Below are 26,990 nucleotides of genomic sequence, written 5' to 3' on the forward strand. Positions count from 1 at the left end.
ACACCAACCACTGAGAAGTTCACTGACATCAAATTTAAGACTCAGCAAATATGGAAATGGATGATTCGTCATCAAGTGAGGAATCATCCATTTAAAACATGTTTGCTGAGGCATATTTAGTTGTATATAAATATGATTTCTGTCACACTAAGGCCAAACACAGACTCATTTGCACAATTGGTAAAAAAAAATAAATAAATTGAAAAAAATGGAAAAAAAAGTAGTTGTGTCATTGTTTCATGTAGATTTCAAATAACATGCCATTTTATGTCAACATATTTCTGTTACATCTGTAGTGCTCGTGGTCTTATATTCTTATGATCCTGTTTATTTGATGAGTATATCCTTCTGCCTTACTTCACATATTTACTGCTGCTTGCTAGCTTTAGTCATGCTAGCATCAGCACGGGTAGAAACAGATACACATCAGAGACATCACATGTAGCTTGTGTTTATGTTCAGAGTGACATCTGATTTAAAAACAGGCAGCAAAGCACTGAGCAGCATATCAGTCAGCACAGAAAACAAATGCCATAAATGTCATCAATTAAGCTGGAATAATTTGTTTCTAGTGGCTTCTATTGTAAGTGCTTTACATTTCAGCATGACATCCTGTATGTGTCCTACACTGAGGACACTTGAAGCTGGTCATTTTCTTAGAATGGAGCTAAAGATAAAAAACAAAACAAAACCAAACTTTCATAAGAAATCTTTATTCTGCAGTAAGGGACATTAAACCTAATAATGTTATCATTAAAATTATTAAAATGTGAAGTAAATGGTAAATGGCCTGTATTTATATAGCGCTTTACTATTCCCTAAGGACCCCAAAGCGCTTTACACATCCAGTCATCCACACATTCACACACTGGTGATGGCAGCTACATTGTAGCCACAGCCACCCTGGGGCACACTGACAGAGAAGTAATCATAATTTTTGCACAAAATCAAAATAACCTGTTTATGCAATACCAGGTGCTATAACCTTTTCCACTCTGGTATGCTCAGTCGCTGCATCTTCATGTAAGACACGTATGTTTGTGTGATCTTTAAAGCTGTTCTTCTAAAAAGTTATGCAATCTAGGATTTTGAATGCTGATTGCTTCAAGCTGCAGCAAAATGTATGTTTGATACTTTCAGTCATGAGTATTTTATACTGTTATTATTCCTGTTAAGAGTATCTGGAATATGCACTTCTTACAGTGGCCATGTTACACAGTACCCTGCTCAAATGTAGGTAATGTTAGACATGAGTGTCCTGGAATTAGACCTCAGTACTGTTAAAGTTGAGTTACTGACCCGTTGCTGTGTCAATAAAAGTGCAAAAAATAAGAGTGCTTCTGGTGTCTTGCTTTAAGATAAAGTCCCATATTTTTTTTGTAGCTTTTTGAACAGATGGTGTCTTTTTCTAATTATTGTTCTCAGAGTTGAGATTTAATTCTTATATTTAAAGAAACAATTCAGTCTCTTTCCTTGTAATAAGTCAAATTTTCTTCATTTAAGCATACATTTTAGACAGTTTTGTCTAGTTAAAAGGCAGATTAATTTGCTAGTTTTAACAATTCTAGTCAAGCAACTTTTGCTCACCCCACTGGCAGATTTTTTTTTTCTTCTCAAAACAAGAAACTTTTGTCAGATTTAAGAATATTTGGCTTGTTTCAAGTATAACCGTTTATGCAGTGTAGCCACAGGTTGTGTGATACAATTACAAAATCCATCATTGACCTGCAGCCCAGAGTGTCCTGGTGCCACGTGCACTTATGGATACTCTTATGTTCGAACATGGTGTTTGTTATGGCCAAACTGTACTTTGCACAGAAGTCCAACAACAAAACACTGCTCATGTTCAGATCCCGGAGGCCGTTCCTCCCAATCACATCTGTCCAGGTCTCACTGTCGTTTCCCACGCAAGCATTGAAGTCTCCCATTAGGACAACAGAGTCTCCAGGCGGAGCACCTTCCAGCACCCCTCCCAGGGACTCTAAAAAGGCTGGGTACTCTGAGCTGCCACTTGGCGCATAAGTGCAAATGACAGTCAGGACCCATTCCTCAACCTGAAGGTGCAGGGAACAAACCCTCTCATCCTCTGGGAAGAACCCCAACGTACAGGCAGCAAGCCGAGGTGATAATAGAATACTCAGGCTCCTTTCCTATGAGAGAGGTGGCATTCCATGTCCTAACTGCCAGTCTTGGTAGCCGGGGCTCGGTCCACCAGGGCCTCTGCTCCAGAGTGGGTAGCAGCTACTGCATTTTTATTTATTTAACTTCAGGTCTACCAATAAGTGACAATATAGTGAAACAATAATCAGTGTATATATGTATACTTTTTAATTCATTAACTCAAATCAAACCCCACAAATTATTGATGCACCACAGTCACAGGACCCTTCTCAGATACAAATGAGCTAGTTCAGTGAATGGGAAAAAACTTCCCTTTGGTTTTCCAAGCAATCTGCAATGTAAAAACAAAACAAGAAAGTGTGCACGGTATTTTCAAACAAGGAATTACAAGATTTTGCAAAATGAAGAAACAAATTGAAGGCTTGCAGTTAACTATAATAACCAGCTAGATGGACAGCACTAGAGTTATGTTGATTGCTCACAGCCTGTGAAAGACTGACTGATGTAATTACTTGACCTGCTCAAATATAATTACATAAAATCAAACTTAGAGACAGCATAATTTGTCAGGTGCTTCCTCTCTTAAGAAGACATTGGAATATGTCAGCTTTGCATCCCCCCCTCATGTTTCAAATGAATTATTGTTGTCATAACAAAAAAGTTATTAAGATTATGTGCTTCCATAGTCTGCTCCTATTAATTTGAAGCTTATATATTATAGATAAGATGTGTCTGCATAGGCTGCTGAAACACATCTATCCAACCTTTTGAGGACATATGTAGGATAAAAGAACATTAATCATGTTCTTGATGATTGGAGGTTGTGGGTGCATGTTGTGTGGCAGGTGGTGGGCCAGAACCATCTCCCAGGCATCGACCAGATGGACATTGAAGCCTTTGAACACAGCCCTGAGTGCCTTTAGCCGCTGAAAAGTGTACCAGTCGCTGTTGACAAATGCACCAGAGGGTGTAAAAGATTTGGGATTTCCAGTCCGAATGACAACCACAGTGCCTGGAGCCCTGGACAGTAGCCTTACCACCGCCCTGCGAATGGACATCAGTCTGCGGATGTAGAACTCAATAGGGAAATTGTCAAAGTGTGCCCAGATGCCAAAAACTACTACAGTGTTACTACCTCCAACCACATTGTCCAGCTCATTGGCAATATAATGCAGCTCCATGGAGGGGACACTGACAGTACGCAGGGGAGGACCGTGGGCGCGGTGCGTCACAAAGATATTGTTTGCATAGTCCAGCGCCATTAAAGGTCCGATAGACTTGGGGTTATGCAGGTTAAACTCCTTTAGATCTAAAAGAATTCCAAAGGGAATAAGTTCAGCTACATGAATAAAATGGGGTGAACATCATAATGTTGGTGTACAGAAGGGTTTGCAGAGCTACCTGGTAGTGATGCATTAAGGTACTCAAACCACTGCCTCATTGTGGAGTCTCCATACATATGGACCACCTTTCCTTTCAGACACTGAGTGATGGCTGAGGAAGTGTTGAACTGGTGAATTGTGGAACCATCTAGTGCTCGCCACACACCCTGGTAGTAATAGCCAGAGGGTTCAGACTCCCCACTGCTGCTGCTCACCTCTGACTGACCTGGTTAGCAGGAAAACAAATAATTGTGTGTTTTTAACTTGATGAAAAGACCAAAACAAAGCCTTTCTTTAAGCTGTCTGTAGCATTCAAACCCAAGTCAAATTCTTACAAATGTATTGCTTTATTTTTCTAATTTTGATTTTATAAAACATCTGGTCGATGGTTCTACTCTTACTCAAATAAATGGGTTTTTACATCTACTGTTTGCATTCTCCAACAGATCAATATAAATGTACTTAACATTACATATACAATTAAGTTGAACAAATAAAACCTACAGCACAAATTAGCAGGGGAGAATAATTTTGTTGTGTTTAAGTTAAACTTGTTAAATGCATGAATGTACAAAATTTCAAAAGCTGAAAGAAGCTTAACAAAGAAACTTTACACTTGGAAAGCTTGACACAGCATTGCACCAGTTCTGCTGTTGTATGGCAGGTGTGACGTAATCAAAAGTTCATTTCTTTCATTTCATTTCTTTATTTATTTCACACGTGGTTCAACAGTGTTTCGTTTCCTACACACAGATCCTACTTCCCATTAATATAACACTGCACCCGTGGGTGAAAAGGAGCAGGAAGAAGAATAAATTCTTGTTAGCACCTGCCCCCTATCTGCAATCCAATTATTCTTACAAGAGGGCGCCAACAACCCGCCCAAAAAACCCTCTAACATGTATCTTTGTGTAACAATGCAAAACTAAACAACAAATCAGTATAATCAACAATATGCAGCATTAAATAGCAATGAAATGTTCTCCTTCCACATTTAGCCCAAATTACTTTCATGTTCTTCATATTGATTTATCCTGTTAAGTATGTAACACATTTAAAACGGTGTATGTTTGTACAGCTCTTGAGATTATCTTGAAGAGATTCTTATACCCTTAACTGTCGGACACATTTGTCTTTGTGTGGTCCAAACTGGTGCTTAAAGTCTTTGTAACTTTGTAACTTAAGAGGTAATGTATTATTTCTTGCCTTGAACATGAATAATAATGTCTGTATTTTCACTAAGTCTTCAAATTTTAACAATTTCAATTTTATAAACAGATTATTTGTATGTTCTCTATATTTAACAATATGAACCATTCGTACCACTTTCTTCTGTAGCAAGTATAGAGGATGTATATTAGTCGCATATGTATTCCCCCACACCTCAGCACAATAACTGAGATAGGGGGAAATTAGTGAGAAATATAAAATACGCATTGCCTTATAATCTAATATATCTCTGACATTACCCAGAATATAAATATTTTTAACCATCTTTTTTCTAACATGTTCAATATGAGATTTCCATTTTAATTTATCATCCAATACTACCCCCAAAAAACGGAGTTCAGTAACTCTGTCAATCAAAACTCCATCAATGGACAGAATTACTTCATCCTCTTTTACCTGATTTCCAAAAATCATAAATTTTGTGTTTGTCAAGTTCAAAGATTATTTGTTTACCTCAAACCATTTTTTTAGTTTTTCCATTTCAGAAACCATTAATTCAGCCAATTCTTTCAATTTATCCCCAGCACAATAAAAATTTGTATCATCTGCAAACAAAACGAAATTTAACATTTTGGACACATCACAAATATCATTTATATATAAATTAAAAAGTTTTGGTCCCAAAACAGAACCTTGAGGAACCCCACATTCAATTTTCAGTCTTTCAGAGGAATTGTCTAAATAATGCACATACTGGGTCCTATTTTCTAGATAACTACTTAACCAGTTTAATGCAATTCCTCTCACCGTAGTCAAAGGAGCTTGCAAAGAAAAGCGTCTGGACTTCTTTAAGTTACTTGAAGACGTTTCACCTCTCATCCGAGAGGCTTCTTCAGTTCTAAGGTCAAATGGTGGAGAGTCCCAGATATAACCCTAGTGGGAGTGTCCCCCCACAGAGGGACAAAAGGACCCCCTGATGATCCTCTAATCGCCTGAGCCAAGGTGTGGAACTGGGTGTGGGTCCCAATCAGCCAGAGTTTCGGGTGGGTTCATTGTGAAACCTGGCCCCACCTTATCATGCGAATTCCTGAGGTCAGATGGCCCAGGGTGTGAGTGGGCGTTAAGGCGTCTGGGAAGGGATCTCAAAACTGGATTATAGATGGCAGAGAGTTGGTGTCGTAAACCACCGCCTCTGTTCAAAGATGGTCGCTCACAGTGGACATAGATGGCTTCTTTCACTCCTCTTTCAAACCATCTGTCCTCTCTGTCCAAAATGTGAACATTGGCATCCTCGAAAGAGTGTCCTTTATCCTTAAGATGCAGATGGACAGCTGAATCTTGTCCTGTGGAGGTCGCTCTTCTGTGTTGTGCCATGCGCTTGTGAAGTGGCTGTTTGGTCTCTCCAATGTAGAGGTCTGGGCATTCCTCGCTGCACTGTACGGCATACACCACATTGTTAAGTCTGTGTTTTGGCGTTTTGTCTTTCGGGTGAACCAGTTTTTGTCTGAGTGTGTTGCTGGGTCTGAAGTACACCGGGATGTCATGCTTGGAGAAAACCCTCCTGAGTTTCTCTGATACACCGGCTACATAGGGGATGACAATGTTGTTGCGCCTGTCCTTCTTATCCTCCCTCGCTGGTGTCTGATCTTCTTTTCTGTGCCTCTTTGCTGACTTTAAAAACGCCCATTTAGGATAGCCGCACGTTTTGAGTGCTTCCTTTACATGTGTGTGTTCCTTCTTTTTCCCTTCAGGCTTAGAGGGAACATGTTCTGCCCGGTGGTGTAGGGTCCTAATTACTCCAAGTTTGTGTTCCAGAGGGTGATGGGAGTCAAACAGGAGGTACTGGTCCGTGTGTGTGGGCTTCCGGTAAACTTCGATGTTGAGGTTGCCATTCTCTTCAATGTGCACAGCGCAGTCCAGGAAAGGCAAACAGCCATCCTTCGTGTCTTCCCTGGTGAACTTGATGTTTTTATCCACAGCGTTGATGTGCGCAGTGAAGGATTCCACTTCTTGTGTCTTGATTTTGACCCAGGTGTCGTCTACATATCTGTACCAGTGGCTGGGTACTCTTCCTTTGAAAGAGCCAAGAGCCTTGCTTTCCACTTCCTCCATGTAAAGGTTGGCTACAATAGGTGACACGGGGGAGCCCATGGCACAGCCATGTTTTTGTCTGTAATAGCCTTCGTTGTATTTGAAATATGTGGTGGTGAGGCAGAGGTCTAACAGTGTGCAAATCTGATCGGGTGTGAAGTTGGTCCTGTCCTCCAAGGAGTTGTCTTCTTGTAGTCGTTTTCTGACAGTCTCCACTGCCTCCGTGGTGGGTATGCAAGTGAAGAGAGAGACTACATCAAAGGACACTATGGTTTCATCTGGATCCAGGGTAAGTTTCTGGACCTTGTCAGTGAAATCGGTGGAGTTCTTGATGTGGTGTGGGGTGTTCCCCACGAGAGGAGCAAGGATGGTAGCAAGGTGTTTTGCAATGTTATAAGTGGCTGAGTTTATGCTACTGACTATGGGTCTGAGTGGGACAGCTTCCTTGTGGATTTTTCGAAGTCCGTAAATGCAGGGTATGGCATCCCCTGGGTAAAGGCGGTGATAAGTAAGGCGGTCAATGATTTTGTCCTTTTCCAAGTCTTGAAGGCAAGCTATAACTTTCTTTTTGTAGCTGCTTGTGGGGTCTCACTTTAAGGCTTCGTAGGTATTGTTGTCACTGAGGAGAGTAGTGATCTTTGTATGGTAATCTGTAGTGTTTAAGACCACGGTGCATCTTCCCTTATCCGCTGGTAAAACAGTGATGTTGTGGTCTTTGCTCAGGGAAGCGACGGCCTTCTTTTCCTGTATTGTGAGGTTGGACGGAGGGACTTTGGCACTGGAGAGGGTGGCTGAGACTTTCATCCTGATTTGCTCTGCTTCTGTCTGTGATAATTTATTAATCCGAATGGCAGATTCTGTGGCTGTGATGAGGTCCACTATGGGCAACTGTTGTGGAGAAATGGCAAAATTGAGACCTTTGGCTAATACTCTCTTTTCAGGTTCAGTGAGATTCCTGTCTGAAAAGTTCTTAACCCATTTCTCCTGACTGTCTTCAGGTGTGTTTTCTTCTATGGGTTGTGTAGGTTCAGATTCAGAATGAGGAGTGTGTGTTTTTGAAAGCAAGGTGTGAAATTTCCTGCGTTGTCTTTCTTTTCCTTTCGAGTGTTGGGCCCGCTGAGCCTTGTCCACAAACTTGTAAACCTCTTCTAAGATTGGAGAGGGTAGAAGTGTTTCCAGTTCCTGCAGAGTCTGGCTGATCTTGATCTGGAGGGCATCTATAGTGAAATGGACCTGTCTTATCCTTTCACTTAAAAGGTGATTTTGCGCTCTCTGTAGAATCAAGTCTGCTAGGTATCCCCTGACAGTGGATCCAAGGCGCAGGCTCTTGGGAACAACTCTGGTTTGTCTGCATCTTAGGTTGAAACGGAGATGGTTCCTATAATCCGCTAGTTTCCTTGATTCCCTTTCATACTCCCGCACCAGTTGAAGGGTGTTCCTCCCAAAATGTACGGCAATATGTCTGTGTAGGTTCTCAGTCATCCAACATGACTGAGAACATCTCAGTCATCTCAGTGGATGACTGAGAACCTTCACAGACATATTGCCGTACATTTTGGGAGGAACACCCTTCAACTGGTGCGGGAGTATGAAAGGGAATCAAGGAAACTAGCGGATTATAGGAACCATCTCCGTTTCAACCTAAGATGCAGACAAACCAGAGTTGTTCCCAAGAGCCTGCGCCTTGGATCCACTGTCAGGGGATACAGAGCAGACTTGATTCTACAGAGAGCGCAAAATCACCTTTTAAGTGAAAGGATAAGACAGGTCCATTTCACTATAGATGCCCTCCAGATCAAGATCAGCCAGACTCTGCAGGAACTGGAAACACTTCTACCCTCTCCAATCTTAGAAGAGGTTTACAAGTTTGTGGACAAGGCTCAGCGGGCCCAACACTCGAAAGGAAAAGAAAGACAACGCAGGAAATTTCACACCTTGCTTTCAAAAACACACACTCCTCATTCTGAATCTGAACCTACACAACCCATAGAAGAAAACACACCTGAAGACAGTCAGGAGAAATGGGTTAAGAACTTTTCAGACAGGAATCTCACTGAACCTGAAAAGAGAGTATTAGCCAAAGGTCTCAATTTTGCCATTTCTCCACAACAGTTGCCCATAGTGGACCTCATCACAGCCACAGAATCTGCCATTCGGATTAATAAATTATCACAGACAGAAGCAGAGCAAATCAGGATGAAAGTCTCAGCCACCCTCTCCAGTGCCAAAGTCCCTCCGTCCAACCTCACAATACAGGAAAAGAAGGCCGTCGCTTCCCTGAGCAATGACCACAACATCACTGTTTTACCAGCGGATAAGGGAAGATGCACCGTGGTCCTAAACACTACAGATTACCATACAAAGATCACTACTCTCCTCAGTGACAACAATACCTACGAAGCCTTAAAGTGAGACCCCACAAGCAGCTACAAAAAGAAAGTTATAGCTTGCCTTCAAGACTTGGAAAAGGACAAAATCATTGACCGCCTTACTTATCACCGCCTTTACCCAGGGGATGCCATACCCTGCATTTACGGACTTCGAAAAATCCACAAGGAAGCTGTCCCACTCAGACCCATAGTCAGTAGCATAAACTCAGCCACTTATAACATTGCAAAACACCTTGCTACCATCCTTGCTCCTCTCGTGGGGAACACCCCACACCACATCAAGAACTCCACCGATTTCACTGACAAGGTCCAGAAACTTACCCTGGATCCAGATGAAACCATAGTGTCCTTTGATGTAGTCTCTCTCTTCACTTGCATACCCACCACGGAGGCAGTGGAGACTGTCAGAAAACGACTACAAGAAGACAACTCCTTGGAGGACAGGACCAACTTCACACCCGATCAGATTTGCACACTGTTAGACCTCTGCCTCACCACCACATATTTCAAATACAACGAAGGCTATTACAGACAAAAACATGGCTGTGCCATGGGCTCCCCCGTGTCACCTATTGTAGCCAACCTTTACATGGAGGAAGTGGAAAGCAAGGCTCTTGGCTCTTTCAAAGGAAGAGTACCCAGCCACTGGTACAGATATGTAGACGACACCTGGGTCAAAATCAAGACACAAGAAGTGGAATCCTTCACTGCGCACATCAACGCTGTGGATAAAAACATCAAGTTCACCAGGGAAGACACGAAGGATGGCTGTTTGCCTTTCCTGGACTGCGCTGTGCACATTGAAGAGAATGGCAACCTCAACATCGAAGTTTACCGGAAGCCCACACACACGGACCAGTACCTCCTGTTTGACTCCCATCACCCTCTGGAACACAAACTTGGAGTAATTAGGACCCTACACCACCGGGCAGAACATGTTCCCTCTAAGCCTGAAGGGAAAAAGAAGGAACACACACATGTAAAGGAAGCACTCAAAACGTGCGGCTATCCTAAATGGGCGTTTTTAAAGTCAGCAAAGAGGCACAGAAAAGAAGATCAGACACCAGCGAGGGAGGATAAGAAGGACAGGCGCAACAACATTGTCATCCCCTATGTAGCCGGTGTATCAGAGAAACTCAGGAGGGTTTTCTCCAAGCATGACATCCCGGTGTACTTCAGACCCAGCAACACACTCAGACAAAAACTGGTTCACCCGAAAGACAAAACGCCAAAACACAGACTTAACAATGTGGTGTATGCCGTACAGTGCAGCGAGGAATGCCCAGACCTCTACATTGGAGAGACCAAACAGCCACTTCACAAGCGCATGGCACAACACAGAAGAGCGACCTCCACAGGACAAGATTCAGCTGTCCATCTGCATCTTAAGGATAAAGGACACTCTTTCGAGGATGCCAATGTTCACATTTTGGACAGAGAGGACAGATGGTTTGAAAGACGAGTGAAAGAAGCATCTATGTCCACTGTGAGCGACCATCTTTGAACAGAGGCGGTGGTTTACGACACCAACTCTCTGCCATCTATAATCCAGTTTTGAGATCCCTTCCCAGACGCCTTAACGCCCACTCACACCCTGGGCCATCTGACCTCAGGAATTCGCATGATAAGGTGGGGCCAGGTTTCACAATGAACCCACCCGAAACTCTGGCTGATTGGGACCCACACCCAGTTCCACACCTTGGCTCAGGCGATTAGAGGATCATCAGGGGGTCCTTTTGTCCCTCTGTGGGGGGACACTCCCACTAGGGTTATATCTGGGACTCTCCACCATTTGACCTTAGAACTGAAGAAGCCTCTCGGATGAGAGGTGAAACGTCTTCAAGTAACTTAAAGAAGTCCAGACGCTTTTCTTTGCAAGCTCCTTTGACTACGATGACCTGGATGACTGAGAACCTTCACAGACAATTCCTCTCACCCCATAAGTATTAAGCTTAGAAATCAAAACAGAATGTTGCAGCGAATCAAAAGCTTTTTTTTAAGTTAATAAATACTCCTATTGTATATTTGTAAGGGCTGCCCTTTGTCACCGATTCTGTTCATAATTTTTATGGACAGGATTTCTAGGTGCAGCCAAGTGGTGGAGGGCTTTCACTTCGGTGGCCTCAGAATCTGATCTCTGCTTTTCACGGATGATGTGGTTCTGTTGGCTTCATCGGCTTATGGCCTCCAGCTCGCACTGGAGCGGTTCGCAGCCGAGTGTGAAGCAGCAGGAATGATGATCAGCACCTTCAAATCTGAGGCCAGGGTTCTCAGTCAGAAAAGGGTGGAGTACCCACTCCGGGTTGGGGATGAGTTCCTGCCCCAAGTGGAGGACTTTTTCACGAGTGTTGGGAGAAGGGAGCCGGAGATTGGTGCTGCGGCTGCAGTGATGTAGACGCTGCACCGGTCTGTTGTGGTGTTTGAGGTGGCTCGGGCATCTGACAAGGATGCCTCCTCGGTGCCTCCTGGGTGAGGTGTTCCGGGCTTCTCCCACCGGAGGCAGCCCCGGGGCAGACCCAGGACACGCTGGAGACATTATACAATAGCTTGCCAAAGTATTCGGCCCCCTTGAACTTTTCCATATTTTGTCACATTAGAGCCACAAACATGAATCAATGTTATTGGAATTCCACGTGAAAGACCAACACAAAGTGGTGCACACGTGAGAACTGGAATGAAAATCATACATGATTCCAAACATTTTTTACAAATAAATAACTGAAAATGGAGTGTACGTAATTATTCAGCCCCCTTTGGTCTGAGTGCAGTCTAACCCCTAACCCTAACACAACATATATATACACACTTTTATGTTCTATTTTGGACACAATACAAACCTGTAAACAGGAAAGGAGTGATTAGACAGAGAGACTTGTCGTTCCTGAATACTCCGCGATTATGAGAAAATAGTGTGTGCTTCTGGCTGCTAACAACAGGCGAACTCATGGTCTCACACTGACACCTACTGGTATAAAAATCAAGCAACAGCTACATTGTCCCTGACTAGCCCTCCTAGTTATCCTAATGTGGATTTTGCTCATTTTTTTTATTTTTGATTCTCAATCAGTCATTTTAAAGACTAGTTGTATTAAACTTGGCCAGGATGTGTTTTTTAGGATTATTTTTAAAATTCAATGATCCCTCTATGGTGTAGTGTATAAAAAAAGGGAGATTGGCATATATGCCAACACTGTTTGCCCTCGTACCTTTTTTGTGCCCATTGAGTCCCATTATAATCATATATTTCAGATATACTGTAATCCTGACATGTTATAACGCTTTCCCCATGAATACCTAATGGATCTAAGCCTCTCCCTTCAGAATAAAAGAAAAATAGGTTTTGGATGAAATGAGCACTCTCATCACCAGATATAGGCAGAGCTCCACCTTAGACATTTTCAGTGGAGGCCTGGTCTTGAAGGCAGGACCTGGTTATCTTACCCTGCATGCATGACTTAAATGCATGACAATAAAACAGCTAACCACCACATTAGTCTTGATGTACTGGAATTGATATTAGGTGCAAATGTGACTGAGAATATATATATTGTGTGTGTGTGTGTGTGATTATCAAAGGCCAAAAGGGCTGTGTTTATGTTTTTTCTTGATCAAAAGAGAGCCACCCCTCTCTTATTGGATGCATGGTATAGCATGTTTAATCAGATACACCTTTGAAGTCTGTGAGAATAGTTTGCAGCCTGGTCTTACTGGTCATTTCTGCACAGACACCATGAAACGTACACTCAATTTAGAGGAGGCTGCAGCTTTGCGTTCTTCCGAAAGCATAAAAGATAGCACTAGCAGTGCTATAATGAAGCATGAAGAGGCCCTGCCACTTTCTCTTCCTCTCATTTTAACCCCAGGACCAACCCATTATACAATTGCCAGGAGGAGCAGCCCTGTGAGCACTTTTGATCTTTTTTTGCGGAGGACATTATGCAGCTAATCCTGAATTTTACTAACCTGCAGGGTTGTCTCAACATGAAGCTACAAAGAGCCTGTGGAATAGGGTGAAAGGATGTATTGTTTCTCCTGTCACAATGTCACAAAAAAACATTCCTGCAAATTAATCTCTCCCTAAGATTTGACGATTCTCTTTCCTGCCCAGGTCACTGCAGGGGGGACAAGCTGGCTCCTATAAAAGGATGGCCCTGGTGGGGACTCTGAGGTTGAACAAGCCTGGGCTGCCCCACAGCTGCTGATGATTCAACACAGAGAAGTACTGTCCTCCGTCTTTGCTTTCAGTTGCAACAGGGCAGTGGTATCCTACGTGCCAAAGAAATCAAAAAATATTTTCGTGTTTAGCACTAGGCATCATGAGACACAAGTTCAGGACTCTGGCAAGAAAAGCCCCAGATCATGCTGGACTACAACAAGTGAAAAGGGGCTGTGGATAATCTGAAACAGGTAAGCACAATTATACATTATTGTTTGCCAAATTATTTACTGTTACTCATTGTTATAACTGATAAAGTCCCATCAGTTATCAGTTTGATGCCCATAGGCAGACAGAATCTCTTGTCTATGGCTGTATAAATCTATTCATGTCATCTGATCATTTCTTTTTTGTTTTTGCAGGTTTGTGGCACCCACTCCTGCCATTGGCAGACATGTAGGTGGCCCATGTGTCTGCTCTATCACATGATTCACATGACTGATAAAGTGCTACAACGCTTTTGTCCTCTTCACTGCTGTGGACCAAAAAGCGGAAGCAGTGTGCATCGTGCAAACAGCGCAGCACAATCTTAACCAACTGCTGCAAATGTGGTGCTCCTGTCTGCAAAATCCATCTGAAAACGCTTCGTGGTTCATGTTATAAAATGTCAATTACATCTTTGTTCAGTTTGTTGTTTCATCTTTGTTCAGTGTGAGTATGCATCAAAATCAATGTTGTTATCAATTTTTGACCTATTCAAGGCTGTACTACCCTCATGCCAAATATGTTATTTTGCAACTAATTTTTGGAAAATATTGCAGACAAAAACAAAAAAAACAGGGGTCTTTATGACAATAAGGGCATAAAAACATAAAAATATTTAGAAAATAATGAAAAACTTTATATCTATGGTTAGGTCTGAAGTTGTTGAAAATAATTTATATATGATATTGCTATATCACCTGTTGCCTTGGGACCTTCTGGGTTCCCGAGGTTAAACTGTCTCTTTAAATTTTAAATATACTACAAGGGCCAGATACTAGATCTCTAGTTGAAATTCTTTAATTTAGGGCATTTTCAAATGAAAATATCACTTACATTTACAGTAAAACAACTTAAATATAAATGAATTCATACAAATGTGAACACACATTACTGGGTATCGCATACAGAACTGGTTTCCAATAGTCCAGTTCCTTGGAATTGTAATTCTGCTTGTCGATCCTGCTTATTGGTTTCAGTTGCACTTGCGCTACAGTCAGCTGATTTCAGTTCGCAATGTTGGAGGAGGAAAATAGCAACACCATCTGCAGTGTGGATATAGCTATTACCTTTATTACTTTATTTATTTATTAACCTTTATCCTTTAATCTGAGATTAAAAACCTCTTTTTCAAGGGAGACCTGGCCAAGATAGGCAGCAGCAGGTGTCTCACAGTTACAGAAATTACTCAAACACAGGCAGCAAAACACACATGCAACAATAAGTGAAAGAATACAAATAAAATTAAATAAAATTAAATTCAAATAAAAATAAATCAGTTAAAATGACAGTCAATCTAATTGAAACAGTTGCATGTTATGGACTTGGCCTCAAGGATTCGTAGTTTAGATTTAAAAGCACTTAATGAAATGAATTCAGTCATTTTCCTTCTGCAGTTTGTTCCAAGCCGAGGGTGCTAAATGGACAAAAGCTCTTTTACCAAGTTCAGTTCGGGCAAATGGAACAGAAAGCAACAAGTAACCATGCGGACGAAGAGAATACCGACCAGCATGTTTCATTACAAGCAGGGAACATAGATAAGAAGGCAGCAACCCCAGTATTGCCTTCTATATAAAACTGTATAAAGGAGAGTTCCTCCGACTTACCAAAGCAGGCCGTCCTACCTGAGAGTATAACTCACAGTGGTGAGTCTGAGATTTACGGTTAGTGATGAACCTCAGAGAAGCATGATACACAGAATCAACCATTCGAAGACATTGAGCAGAAGCATTCATATATAGAATATCACCATAATCCAGCACAGGCAAGAATGTTGCAGCAACAAGCCGCTTCTTTGTATTAAAAGAGAAACACAACTTATTTTGAAAATAAAATCTCAGTTTTAACTTCAGGTTTTTCACAAGATTCTCTACATGTGGTTTGAAGGTGAGCGAGTCATGAATTAAGATTCCCAGATATTTATAGGTGTGAACCAACTCTATTTTATTACCTTCAAGAGAGGTTACTGATGGGACTTTGAGCAGTACAATGTAGAAACTGCACAATCAGCATGCAAACTCTAAACTAAGAACTCAGAATGATGTTAAAGCTGAGTGAATTCTGACCCCAGCCCAGCAGCCAGAACTTCAACTTGTAAGAAACTAATGAGCAGTCAGGTTGCCACCTCTGTTTCTCCCTGTCCATGTTTCTATAGCAGAATCACTGTGCTAGTTTCAATTCCCATTACTAGTCATTGATTGGCTTCCAACGATCTGCCCTTCTAGATGAGAGATCAATCTAATTTTAATGAGGTAAACCTCATTGTACTGCCAATTCCCAGAAGTTTCTTTGTAATTTTATAACATACCCCTACAGTAAGTTAATTTCACCCACATCTTGAACTATGCATTGATAAGAACACCCCTAGCTGTTAGTGTTATCAATAAAGCATCAATAAAGTTCTCCAGATCTCCTGATCACTTACTCTTAAAATAACCTTGACACATCCTATAAGTATCCAATATCAAGAAGATGCTAGTAAATGTTGGTGAAGTTTTCATTTATTTATTAATGTTTGACCTGCCAACTGCTTATGATATATCTCACCACCATATATAACCTTTTTTAAATATTTCATTATGAAGATATAGATGTTAGCGTACCTTTCTGTTTTGGCAAAATGGTGACGCTGGCTGGTCCTGAAGTTGGAATGGAGACTTTCATATTTACACCTCTGAAGGAAAGCATACACAATTAACATCTTCACAAAATTTGGAAAGAACATCTTTTTAAACTAGAAAATTAAATGTATTATGCACAGTACATACATTTTTAGTAACTCCAGAAATTTAACACCACAGATAATGCTCACCTCTGAAAAAGCTTCTCCATAGTTGTCAGGTTTTTTTTATATCCTCCATTGTAGTTGCTGATCCTGGCATTACAACTCAGATTTGTTGGCTTGTAGCAGAACCATGGCTCACCTGTATGGAGGTCAGTGTAGTTACACACAGGCTGCTCAGTTGGACGTAAACATACGTTACACGTGGTCGTTCTAGTGAACAAGCTTGAGCGGAACCGGCTCTTGAAGAAGATCCGGTCAGGTTCCTCTATGTTCATCCTGCGCAGCTCTGTGACTGCCTCACTGGGATGAACCAATATCACCTGGTAGGACAAAGAATCAGAGTGTTGAAACAGTATCACATAAATATGTATAATGACAACAACCTTTTAGAACAGACTTTCTTTCTGATGGTAAGTAATTCATTCAGATTACATGCATGCAAGCATGAAGACAATGACAAAATCAAAGTCAAATGTATTTATATATCACAATTATATCACAATTGCTGTACAATTAAGATAATTAAAAAATAAAAACATAGGGAGACATGATAAGAAAAAGAATCATAAAATTGTACCAAGTGTACCAATTTAAACGATCAGAAAGCTATGAGGGTGCTAATCCATGCAAAGCCTTAAAAACAAATAATAAAATCTTAAAATTAATTCTAAAACTAACTGGCAGCCTGTGCAATGATGCCAGTGTGGTGTGAATAAGGCACGGCGGGTCCAGTGATCAGTGTTTTGAGCCATTTTATTTACATCACAACACACCACACTCCAAACCCTGAGTTCCTGTGTTTTTAACTGGGCGGGAGTGATTAAGGATGCTGTGCAGGTGCGTCCGCCCTCCCTGCACAGCACCGCAGGCCACGCCCCACCACATACCCCCATCGCCCGACTGAGGCCGGGGAGCCAGCCGGCCAAACCTACTCCACCCACCGCAAGTGGGAGAGGGGATCAGCCTGGACCGTCGGCGCCCCCGGGCCCTGGCCAAGCGACAGGGAGGTGTCTGTTCTGGTGGCCGCCCATGCATCCAGCGGCGCCGGTGATCAAGTGGGTCCGAGGGTCGCCCACGGAGCTAGACCGGAGGCCACCCATGTGGTTGTCACAGATTATTAGGCAGAGGACTCACTTGCAGGACTCTGAAGTTTAGAGAGAAGGTGAGGGTTTATTTTCAGTGCGGCACCAAGTGAGAATATCAACATATATACAGTGAGACAGATAACACGGGGCTCCAGGGGGTGGAGGGGGGTCCGAGGGGGAGGTCCAAGGCGGGGTACATATGCTCCTCTTCAACTTAATCCACAACTCACTCTGAATGTCCACTCCAAAATGCTCACGCTCACTCACACACATCCACAGAAATCCAGATGGCAGGGAAGACGGGCAGGGAATCTAGAAGGCCTGTACAGAGAAAAACAACGTTAGGAGGAAACGCTACATGATCACAAGAAATACTTCCAAAGGCTAGGCTACACTGACACTAGGTAGTGTGACGATCCAGCGAGGAAGCAGCCTCTCTTGCCATCTTAAGTAGTCTGCCAGGATCAGTGTGAATGAGCCACAGGTGTGTGTTCAGGGCGGGTTCAGAGGCGGGGAATCAAGGTGCAGTTCCGCCCTGGTGGGACAGGCAAAGACAAAAAACACACACACCACGACTTCTCCAGATCTTGAGAACCATGACAGTGGCAAGCAGCGGCGCAGCCGGCGTGGCATTGAGCCGGGGCTCATGGGCAGCTGGGCAGGAGTCCAGCATGCCGGACTACACCACACACTGGCCTCTGGTGGAGGTGAGGCCGCTCTGCTCAGCCCGCCGACCTCGGGCTTCGGTGGCGTGGACTCCCCTAGCACAGGCACCTCCGACTTATCCCACGGCTTCTCTGCCACTGCCTCTGCCAGCTGGCACGGCTCACGCGCCGCCGCTGCTGCTGCTGCTGCCTCGAGCAGCCCCTCGCGCGGCTCCTCCGTCATCGTCGTCGTCACCACCACCGCCACCGCTGCTCCCGGCTCGAGCAGCCTCTCAAACAGCCTCTCGAGCAGCCCCTTGCGCGGCTCCTCCGTCGTCGTCGTCGTCGTCGTCGTCGTCGTCGTCGCCGCCGCCGCCGCCGCTCCTGGCTCGAGCAGCCTCTCGCACCGCTCGTGCAGTGGCTGAAGTCTGTGGTGTAGAGGGTGAAGAGGAAGGGGGAGAGGACAGTCCCCTGTGGTGCCCCTGTGTTGCTGATTACCTTGTCAGACACACACTGTGGGAGACGTACATATTGTGCTCTTCCTGTCAGGTAATTAACAATCCAGGACACCAGAGAAGCATCCACCTGCATCGCTGCTAACTTATCACCCAGGAGGGTCGGCCTGATGAAAGCACTAGAAAAGTAAAAAAAAAACATGACCCTCACAGTGCTGGTCCAGATGGGTGTAGACACGATTGAGCAGATAGATGATGGTGTCCTCAGTTCCGAGACAAGGCTGATAAGCGAACTGAAGGGGATCCAGATGTGGTCTTACTATGGGTCACAGCTGGTCCAGGATGAGCCTTTCCAGGGTCTTCATGATGTGGGAGGCCATGGGCCTGTAATCCTGGGGGCCACTGGGACGTGGCGTCTTTGGTACAGGGACGAGGCATGATGTCTTCCACATCACTGGTACCCTCTGCAGACTCAGACTCAGCCTAAACAGTTTATGAAAGACTCCACACAGCTGGGGGGCACAGGTCTTGAGGACGAGGGGACTCACTCTGTCTGGTCCAGCAGACTTGCCTGAGTAAAGTCTCCTCATTTGCATCTGAACCTGGTATTGAGTGAAGGTGATGGGTGGGGGAGGGGTGTCAGGAGTCTCCCAGGAGGCAACAGTGCCATGAAGAGAGAGGCTGGCACAGTGGTGTGGCTCTGGATTCCAGGCTGACCACAGGTGAGGTTGTGGGGGTGGGAGCAGACACTGTGGTGTCGAATCTATTGAAAAACAGATTCGACTCGTTAGCTCTGTTCTCACCTCCCTCAGCTCCCCTGCTGTTGGTTGGCCTGAATCCAGTGATGGTCTTCATGCCCCTCCACACCTCTCTCATGCTGTTCTGCTGGAGTTTCCAGCTTCCTCCTGTAATTGTCCTTAGCCTCCCTGATCTTGTCCTTTAGTAACACCTGGACCTTCCTCACCTCCTCTTTATTGCCCCCTCTGAAAGCCCTCTTGTCATTGAGGAGGGCTTTGATGTCCTTAGTCACCCACGGCTTGTTATTTGGGTAACAATGAACAGTCTGAGCTGGAACAATGGAGTCGGTGCAGAAGGTTATGTAGTTTGCGATACACTCAGTAAGTTTTTGACTCGTGGTCACAGGTTCCCTCCTCACAATTGGCACATAGCGGGGGGTGAATCAGGTTATGATCTGACCTACCAAGTGGGGGGAGGGAGGAGGAGCTGTATGCATCTTGACATTAGCATACAGTAGGTCTAGAATTTTCTCTCCCCTGGTCGGACAGTCCACATATTGTCTGAATGTTGGTGTATTGTCCAGTGATACATGGTTGAAGTCACCCGAGATCACAATAAAGGCACTCGGGTGCTGAGTCTGTAACCGGGCTATGGCAGAGTGGGTAGTGTCACATGCAGCTGTGGGGTTAGCAGAGGGAGGAACATAAACAGCCGCCAAGATGACGTGAGAGAATTCCCTGGGTAAATAATACGGCCTGAGTCCAACAGCACACAGTTCAATGTCCGGGCAACAAATCCTTTCTTTGACTGTTATGTTGGCAGGGTTACACCACCGGCTGTTAACTAAAACAGCAAGCCCACCTGCTTTCCGCTTACCGCTAGCGATGTTGTCCCTGTCCGCCCGATGTGGAAGCCTTCCACGGAAGCATTCTCGTCGGGAATGTCCTGGTGCATCCATGATTCGGTGAAACACATCAGGCTCCACTCTCGGTATTCCCTCTGACTCCGTACCAGTGCTCGAAGGAAGCCAGTTGCTTTTAGAGGGGCTGGAGTCTTTGCTGTGTGTTGGTGTGTCAACATGTGTTCTCTTTAATAAAGTCTTCTATTTGATGTTACATTTTACTTCAGTCTTGTGCCATTTTATTGGAAGTGACCCGTGACCACCGGCCAAAACTGACACAGCTAGCCAAGGTTAAGCCATACCTTCCAGCTAATATCTTTGAATGTGTTATTCATTTGTTCATTACTTACAGACTGGACTACTGCAATTGTCTGTTCTTTGGTTTGGACCAGGCCTCTCTTTATCATCTCCAGTTGGTCCAAAATGCAGCTGCTTGTCTGCTAACTGGCACTGAAGGGAAGGAGCGTTTATGGTCTGGCTTAACACACTTTAACCTAAACATTTTCGGTTTAACAGCCTTAGTTGTTGTTTTTGTTGTTTTTATTGACTTATTTTATTTATTTATTTTTCAATATTTTACGGCAGCATTGTTTTGCATTGTATTTATTTTAGTTGCATTGTGTCCTGGGGAGAGAGGAGAGTGAGAGACAGAGGGGTGGAGTAAGAGAGGGAGAGGCGGAGAGAAAACACCACACCCACACAAGGCCAGTTTCAGGAGGCCCAGCTAGGGCCGTAACACATTGTTAAGCACTGTGTAAATAAGCTTGAATAAACTTTATAAGCTTGACCTTGACTTTAACCTTGATAAATTTTCCAGTGATTGAAAAAAGGACAGACAGTGAAAGAAAGAGGTCCCTAGTCTAAGGAGCTTGGAAAGAAAAGCGCCTGGACTTTAAGTTGCTTGAAGACATTTGACCTCTCATCTGAGAAGCTTCTTCAGTTCCAGGGTCAAATGGTGGGGAGTCCCAGATTTAAACCCTGTGGGTGTATCCGCCCAAAGCGGGACAAAAGGATGGATGACCAATATGTCAATATTATGACCAATAAACAGGCAATATGTCTGTGACTGAGAACCTTCAGATGGTTTGAAAGATGAGTGAAAGAAGCATCTATGTCCACTGTGAGCGACCATCTTTGAATAGAGGCGGTGGTTTACGACACCAACTCTCTGCCATCTATAATCCAGTTTTGAGTTCCCTCCCCAGACGCCTTAATGCCCACTCACATCCTGGGCCATCTGACCTCAGGAAATCACATGATAAGGTGGGGCCAGGTTTCACAATGAGCTCACCCGAAACCCTGGCTGATTGTGACTCACACCCGTTTTCACACCTTGGCTCATGTGATTAGGTAGAGGATCATCGGGGGTCCTTTTGTCCCACTTTGGGCGGATACTCCCATGGGGTTTAAATCTGGGACGCTTCACCATTTCACCCTGGAACAAAAGAAGCTTCTCGGATGAGAGGTAAAATGTCTTCAAGCAACTTAAAGAAGTCCAGACGCTTTTCTTTCCAAGCTCCTTAGACTACGATGACCTGGATGACTGAGAACCTTCACAGACATAAATAGGTGCCTACAATCACATTCAACATGAGTGTTAGCATTACCTGAACCTGTGCACTTCCTTCCCAGAGTAAAGAGAATACAGCAGAGTAGGTGCCATTGAGATAATCTGTTATATGCCCTGCCACACCTGCACCAAGAGTCAAGTTGTGCAGCCGGGCTAGTAAGACATCTCCGCCGGACTTCTTTGGATGGCCTTGGAAGTCATACATTTTTATGATAACCTCCAGTTTATCACCTATGTACCACTGTTCTCCCCTCTTCCTTGGGAGAATGGTGAAGGTGCTATGGGCTGGATCACTGGTGTTGTTCAGAGAAAGAGGAGATGGTAATGGTGGAGTTTTAGGCCAAGCGATGGACTCTAGTACAAGGTGTTCTTCCAGAGCTTCCTCAGGGGACAGTGGTTTTAACTTGCAGAAGTTAGAATACATGTCAGCAGGTTGGGTGACAGTGGCAGCTCCTGGGATGATGATGGTAATGTCCAGTTTATCCCAAAACTGAAAAATGTGTGTGGCAAATACAAAAAATAGCAAATATACTCATTCATAATTCAGCTTTAGTTTTTAACATAATATGATGAAAGGTTATTTTTATGCGGGTATCCCTTCTTTCATTGTTTTTCATAGGTTAATGCAGTTTGTCTGCCAGCTTGTTTTTCAATAGAATAATCATGGAATGAATACGTATAATACTGTTCTGTGCATTTTTAGCCTTGCTTGATCCATTATCCAATTTCAAAAAGAGTAAAGACTGCTGCCTTGATCTATCACTTTGAGTTTTCCTCTTAACCAGCTGCCTAAAACCAAACAACAGCACAGCTAATGCCGAGCTACAGAAGAGAGAATGAGGTACACTAAAAGTGGGAAGTTATATATATATATATATATATATATATATATATATATATATATATATATATATATATTTGATTAATAAATTTTTTCAGCAAATATTTTTATCAGTAAGGCAAGCATGCTGTACACTTACAAAGTAGTTATCAACTAAAAGTAAACAATCTAATTTTCACGGCTCTGGGTCATTTTGACCCAGTATTTTCTGTTTCTGTTTTGGGTTTTTTCTAAATTATGATTTGATCAGATTTTTGAGATGTGCTGGTTTGATTTTGTATTGAGGGTTATTCTTGGTTGTGTTCTTTTGACGTTATCTGTTGTTCTGGCCTCTAGTTTAAGTCACTGTCTTCTCTGTTTCATGTGTTATATTCTTTCAGTCTGTCTCTCAGTGTCAAGTTTGCGTTTTTGTGATTTGTTTCGTATTTCCTGTTTTATTTTGGTAGTCCAAGTCCCATGTCTGTGTATTCAGTTTCACCTGCCCCTGTCTTGTTAGCCCTCAACTCTCCCAGCTGTGTCTCACTCCTGTTTCCCATTCTGATCACTCCCCTGTGTATATAAGCCCTGTGTTTTCCTTTGCTCTCTGTCGTGTCGTACCCTCAACATGCTGTGTGTTTGTTATGTCGAGGCTTCCAGCGCCTCTGTTCTGAGTTTTGTTTTGTGTTGCTTTTGTGAGTTTATTTTATGAGGAGGTTTTGCCAGCAATAAAGCTGCATTTTGAGTTCCAGTCCCATTTTGAGAGTCATGCAATTTGGGTCCTTTTTCCTGCCTGCCTGCCACACAGCACAGCCATAACAGTAATGTTTAAGTATATAGAATTATAGGTGGCTGCTCACTACAAATATACTTCAAAAAGTGATCAACAGATGTGTTTCAACCTCCCTTGATTTGATATGAATCATAGTATGGCTGCACATACAGTACATCATTACTTACAATGCATTATTACAGAAACTTGAATCAACCGTCAGAGTCTGTGTTTGCAGACTGTGTGGAGGTTGGATTGTGGACCAAAAACAGACACATGGAAACAAAACGTGAGCCATTTATTAAAAAATTGGTGAGCAATAGAAACGGAAGGTACAGTAATTCTCTTCTCTATGGTCTACCTCATAAAGCGCTCCATAAATTGCAGCTAGTTCAAAACACAGCTGCACTTGTTGTTTCCAGAATGAGATCCACTGAACATATAACACCTGTTCATAAACAGCTCGACTGGCTTCCAGTTCACCTCCGTGTCAATTTCTCTCCTCCATATTTATCTGATCTTCTCCATACATACTTGCCTCCTCGTACACTCCGCTCTGCTTCAGCTTCCCTTCTGTCTGGTCCACCTGGTTGCTTGACTGCCATGGGACTCAGAGCCTTTAGCCGTTCTAGACTTTGGATGCACTTCCACCAGATCTCCGGACTCTCTCATCACTTTTAAATCACATCTCAAAACCCACTGTTCATCTTTGTGAGCAGTTTTTAAATCACTTCACTGATAAAATTTCTACCTTAAGAGCCTTAAAAGCTCCAGTGATGTGCCAAGCCCCTGATTTACGCTGCTCTATGACACTTGCTCAGTTCGAACCAGTGTCACTTCCTACTCTTAAGGGAATTATTGGCCATTTAAAAAAATTCTGTTCACGACATTCTCCCATCTCACATTATTAAGAAGGGATTTAATGTAATTGGGCCTTGTATATTATCACTAATCAATCTTTCTTTGTCACTGGGTTGTGTTCCGGCTGCCTTTAAACATGCCGTAGTGAAACCTGTTCTTAAAAAGCGTTCCCTAGATCACTCAAACCTCGCTAATTATCTATCTCCTATCTCGCAACTTCCGTTCCTGTCAAAAATCCTCAAGAAGATAGTCCTATCACAACTTCAGACCTATCTGAATGCGAATAACATCTGGGATAAATTCCAGTCTGGGTTTAAACTACGGAAACGGCACTCTTGAGGGTCTTCAATGATCTTCTTGTAATTACTGACTCTGGGTGCCCCGCGGTCTTAGTTTTGTTGGACCTGTCCCCTGCTTTTGATGTGGTGGACCATAATATCCACTTAATGAGGCTTGAACATCTGGTTGGCATTACGGGTATGGCCCTTAGTTGGTTTAAATCCTACTTATCGGAGAGGTCCTTCTCTGTCACGATGGGTACCTACTCCTCTTCCACTGCCCCCGTTACCTGCGGTGTCCCTCAGGGGTCTGTGCTGGGTCCTATGCTGTTTTCTCTTATATGTTACCCATTGGTCGTATTATTGAAAAGTACAAACTCTCTGATCATTGCTACGTGGATGACATTCATATTTATTTTGAATTGACTGAGGATGATACTTCATCGATGCTTCACTTCTTCGATTGTATAAATGAAGTTAAAGACTGGCTGCTGAGCAATTCCCTTATCCTTAATAACAAGAAAGCGGAAATTGTAATCTTTGACAGTCACACCACTAGAGCCCGTCTAACTGGTGTCCTCGGGCCCTTTGTTGATTATCTTTCCTATTCCGCGAGTAATTTGGGTGTTTACCTGGACAGCTCCTTTAAGTTTGAGAAACAAGTGTCCTCTGTTATTAAATCTTGTTTCTATCAACTTCGTTTAATTTCTAAGGCCAAGACATACTTACCACATGAGGATCTAGAAAAGCTTATCCAAGCCTTTGTCACATCCAGGTTAGACTATTGCAACTCCCTATACACTGGGCTTCATTCTGCCCTTCTTCATAGATTGCAACTCGTCCAAAACGCCGCGGCTCGCCTTCTAACTGGTACTCGTAGGGTTTGAGTCTATCACCCCAATTCTCACTGGCCTCCACTGGCTTCCAATTAAATACCGCATTGATCTCAAAATCCTACTGCTTGATTATAAAATCATAAATAACATCACACCTAGCTACCTTATTGATCTTTTTAGCGTGTATACCCCCAGTAGAACACTGAGATCGTCTGACCAATTGCTCTTGGTGCAACCTGGGTCACGGCTGAAAACCAGAGGGGACCGTGCCTTTGCTTCAGTTGCACCTAACCTCTGGAATAACCTCCCTCATACCATTTGCGTGTCTGGCTCGAGCAGGCCTTTTAAGTGTACCTTCTTGCCCTCCCCTTTCCTCTCTTTTGCTTATATTGTTTTATTGTGTTAATCATTAAGTCTTGCTTGCTTATCTACGTACTTAATCGTTAATCAATGCCTCCCACCTGTGAGCTTATCTGCCTTTGTACTTTACTACTATTTTATTGGATTATGTGAAGCACTTTGGCTACCTCTGGTTTTAAATGTGCTATACAAATAAAGTTGTATTGTATTGTATCTATTCAAAATTTCATACACCTGATTCTGTCTTAGTCCATTTTTACCTTGCTCAGCTTTTATACTTTCATGCTTTTTAGGTTTGTTGTTATTCACATTATGCCTAAACTTTATTTTGCCATGTTTTATTGTATTGTATAGCTGCTACTGTTCTTTACTATTGTATGGTAACCTTGAGGGTCTTAAAGGTGCCTATAAATAAAATTTATTATTATTATTATTATTATTATTATTATTATTATTATTATTATTATTATTATTGAATTTTAAGTAATTTTTGTATTAACATCTAATGAATAATTTGTATATTTATTTAATTAACACAAATATTTAATTATGTATTAAGTTAATTCATTTTGGTACTCGAGGTCCTCCATAACTTCAGGATTGAAGTCTTTAAAGCTTAAAGTTTCTACTTCAGTTATATTAACTAATGAAGCAAAGCTACAAAAGGAGTCTTTGTAAAATAAATTATGCACCCAACCCCTTTTTTTAAAAAATTGTGCTAGTTGCTCTTTCTTTTCTCATTTCTGATTTTGAGAAAGTAAATAAAATTAAGAAAATTAACTAGTAAATTAATTACAAAAACAAATAATAATAAAAAACTCACATCCAGAATGTCCACGATGTATATAATCAGAATCAAGACAAACACAATGAGGAATACGAAGATGTAACCAGGCTTCGGAAGGCAGGTGGAGTGTTTATAAAGTAGGAACTTCATGATTGGAAAACAGTCCTCATTTCTTGTTGCAGCGTTGTGCTGTGTGACCAGTTCACCTGGTAGTGAATGTAGAAGTGAAAAAAATAATATATCCCAGTTTCTTGACTGTGCTCTGCATTATGTATGTGGAAACTATCTTACTTTCACAGTTAAACATAGCAATGGTTAAGCGAAGAGTTATGTGGATCCTTCCAGGTTTTAATAATGGATCAGATTTTTATATCAGTTTCAGCAGACTCCTAGATGTTTGCTTAATGAGTGACCATTCTCTGAAACAGTAAGACTTTTTCCAGTATTTTCACATTTCTTCTGACATCACCATTAAACAAATGAGAAGATATTCATTATGATTTTTTTTTTTTGCAGTGTTTGTTGCAATG

At 42.7% G+C, this 26,990-nt stretch overlaps 1 protein-coding gene across 2 annotated transcripts; it reads right to left on the minus strand.

The window, feature by feature from the left end:
* Nucleotides 1-2,876: 2,876 nt before the first annotated feature.
* On the minus strand, nucleotides 2,877-26,771 carry LOC102779909 (NXPE family member 3-like). Of its 2 annotated transcripts, none has more exons than XM_087830771.1 (6): nucleotides 26,497-26,771; nucleotides 21,787-22,239; nucleotides 16,384-16,676; nucleotides 16,175-16,245; nucleotides 3,523-3,729; nucleotides 2,877-3,430 (listed from the first exon to the last, which is right to left on the minus strand). In XM_087830771.1, exons 1-6 carry the CDS (start codon nucleotides 26,608-26,610, stop codon nucleotides 2,877-2,879), a joined length of 1,692 nt encoding a protein of 563 aa, XP_087686897.1. In that variant the 5' UTR covers nucleotides 26,611-26,771. The 2 variants fall into 2 exon arrangements, with proteins under 2 accessions (XP_087686897.1, XP_087686898.1); XM_087830772.1 differs by having other exon boundaries at nucleotides 21,787-22,199; nucleotides 26,493-26,771.
* Nucleotides 26,772-26,990: the final 219 nt, after the last annotated feature.

This window comes from Neolamprologus brichardi, chromosome 17, assembly GCF_056152115.1.
Source record: "Neolamprologus brichardi isolate AB-2024 chromosome 17, ASM5615211v1, whole genome shotgun sequence".
Taxonomy (NCBI): domain Eukaryota; kingdom Metazoa; phylum Chordata; class Actinopteri; order Cichliformes; family Cichlidae; genus Neolamprologus; species Neolamprologus brichardi.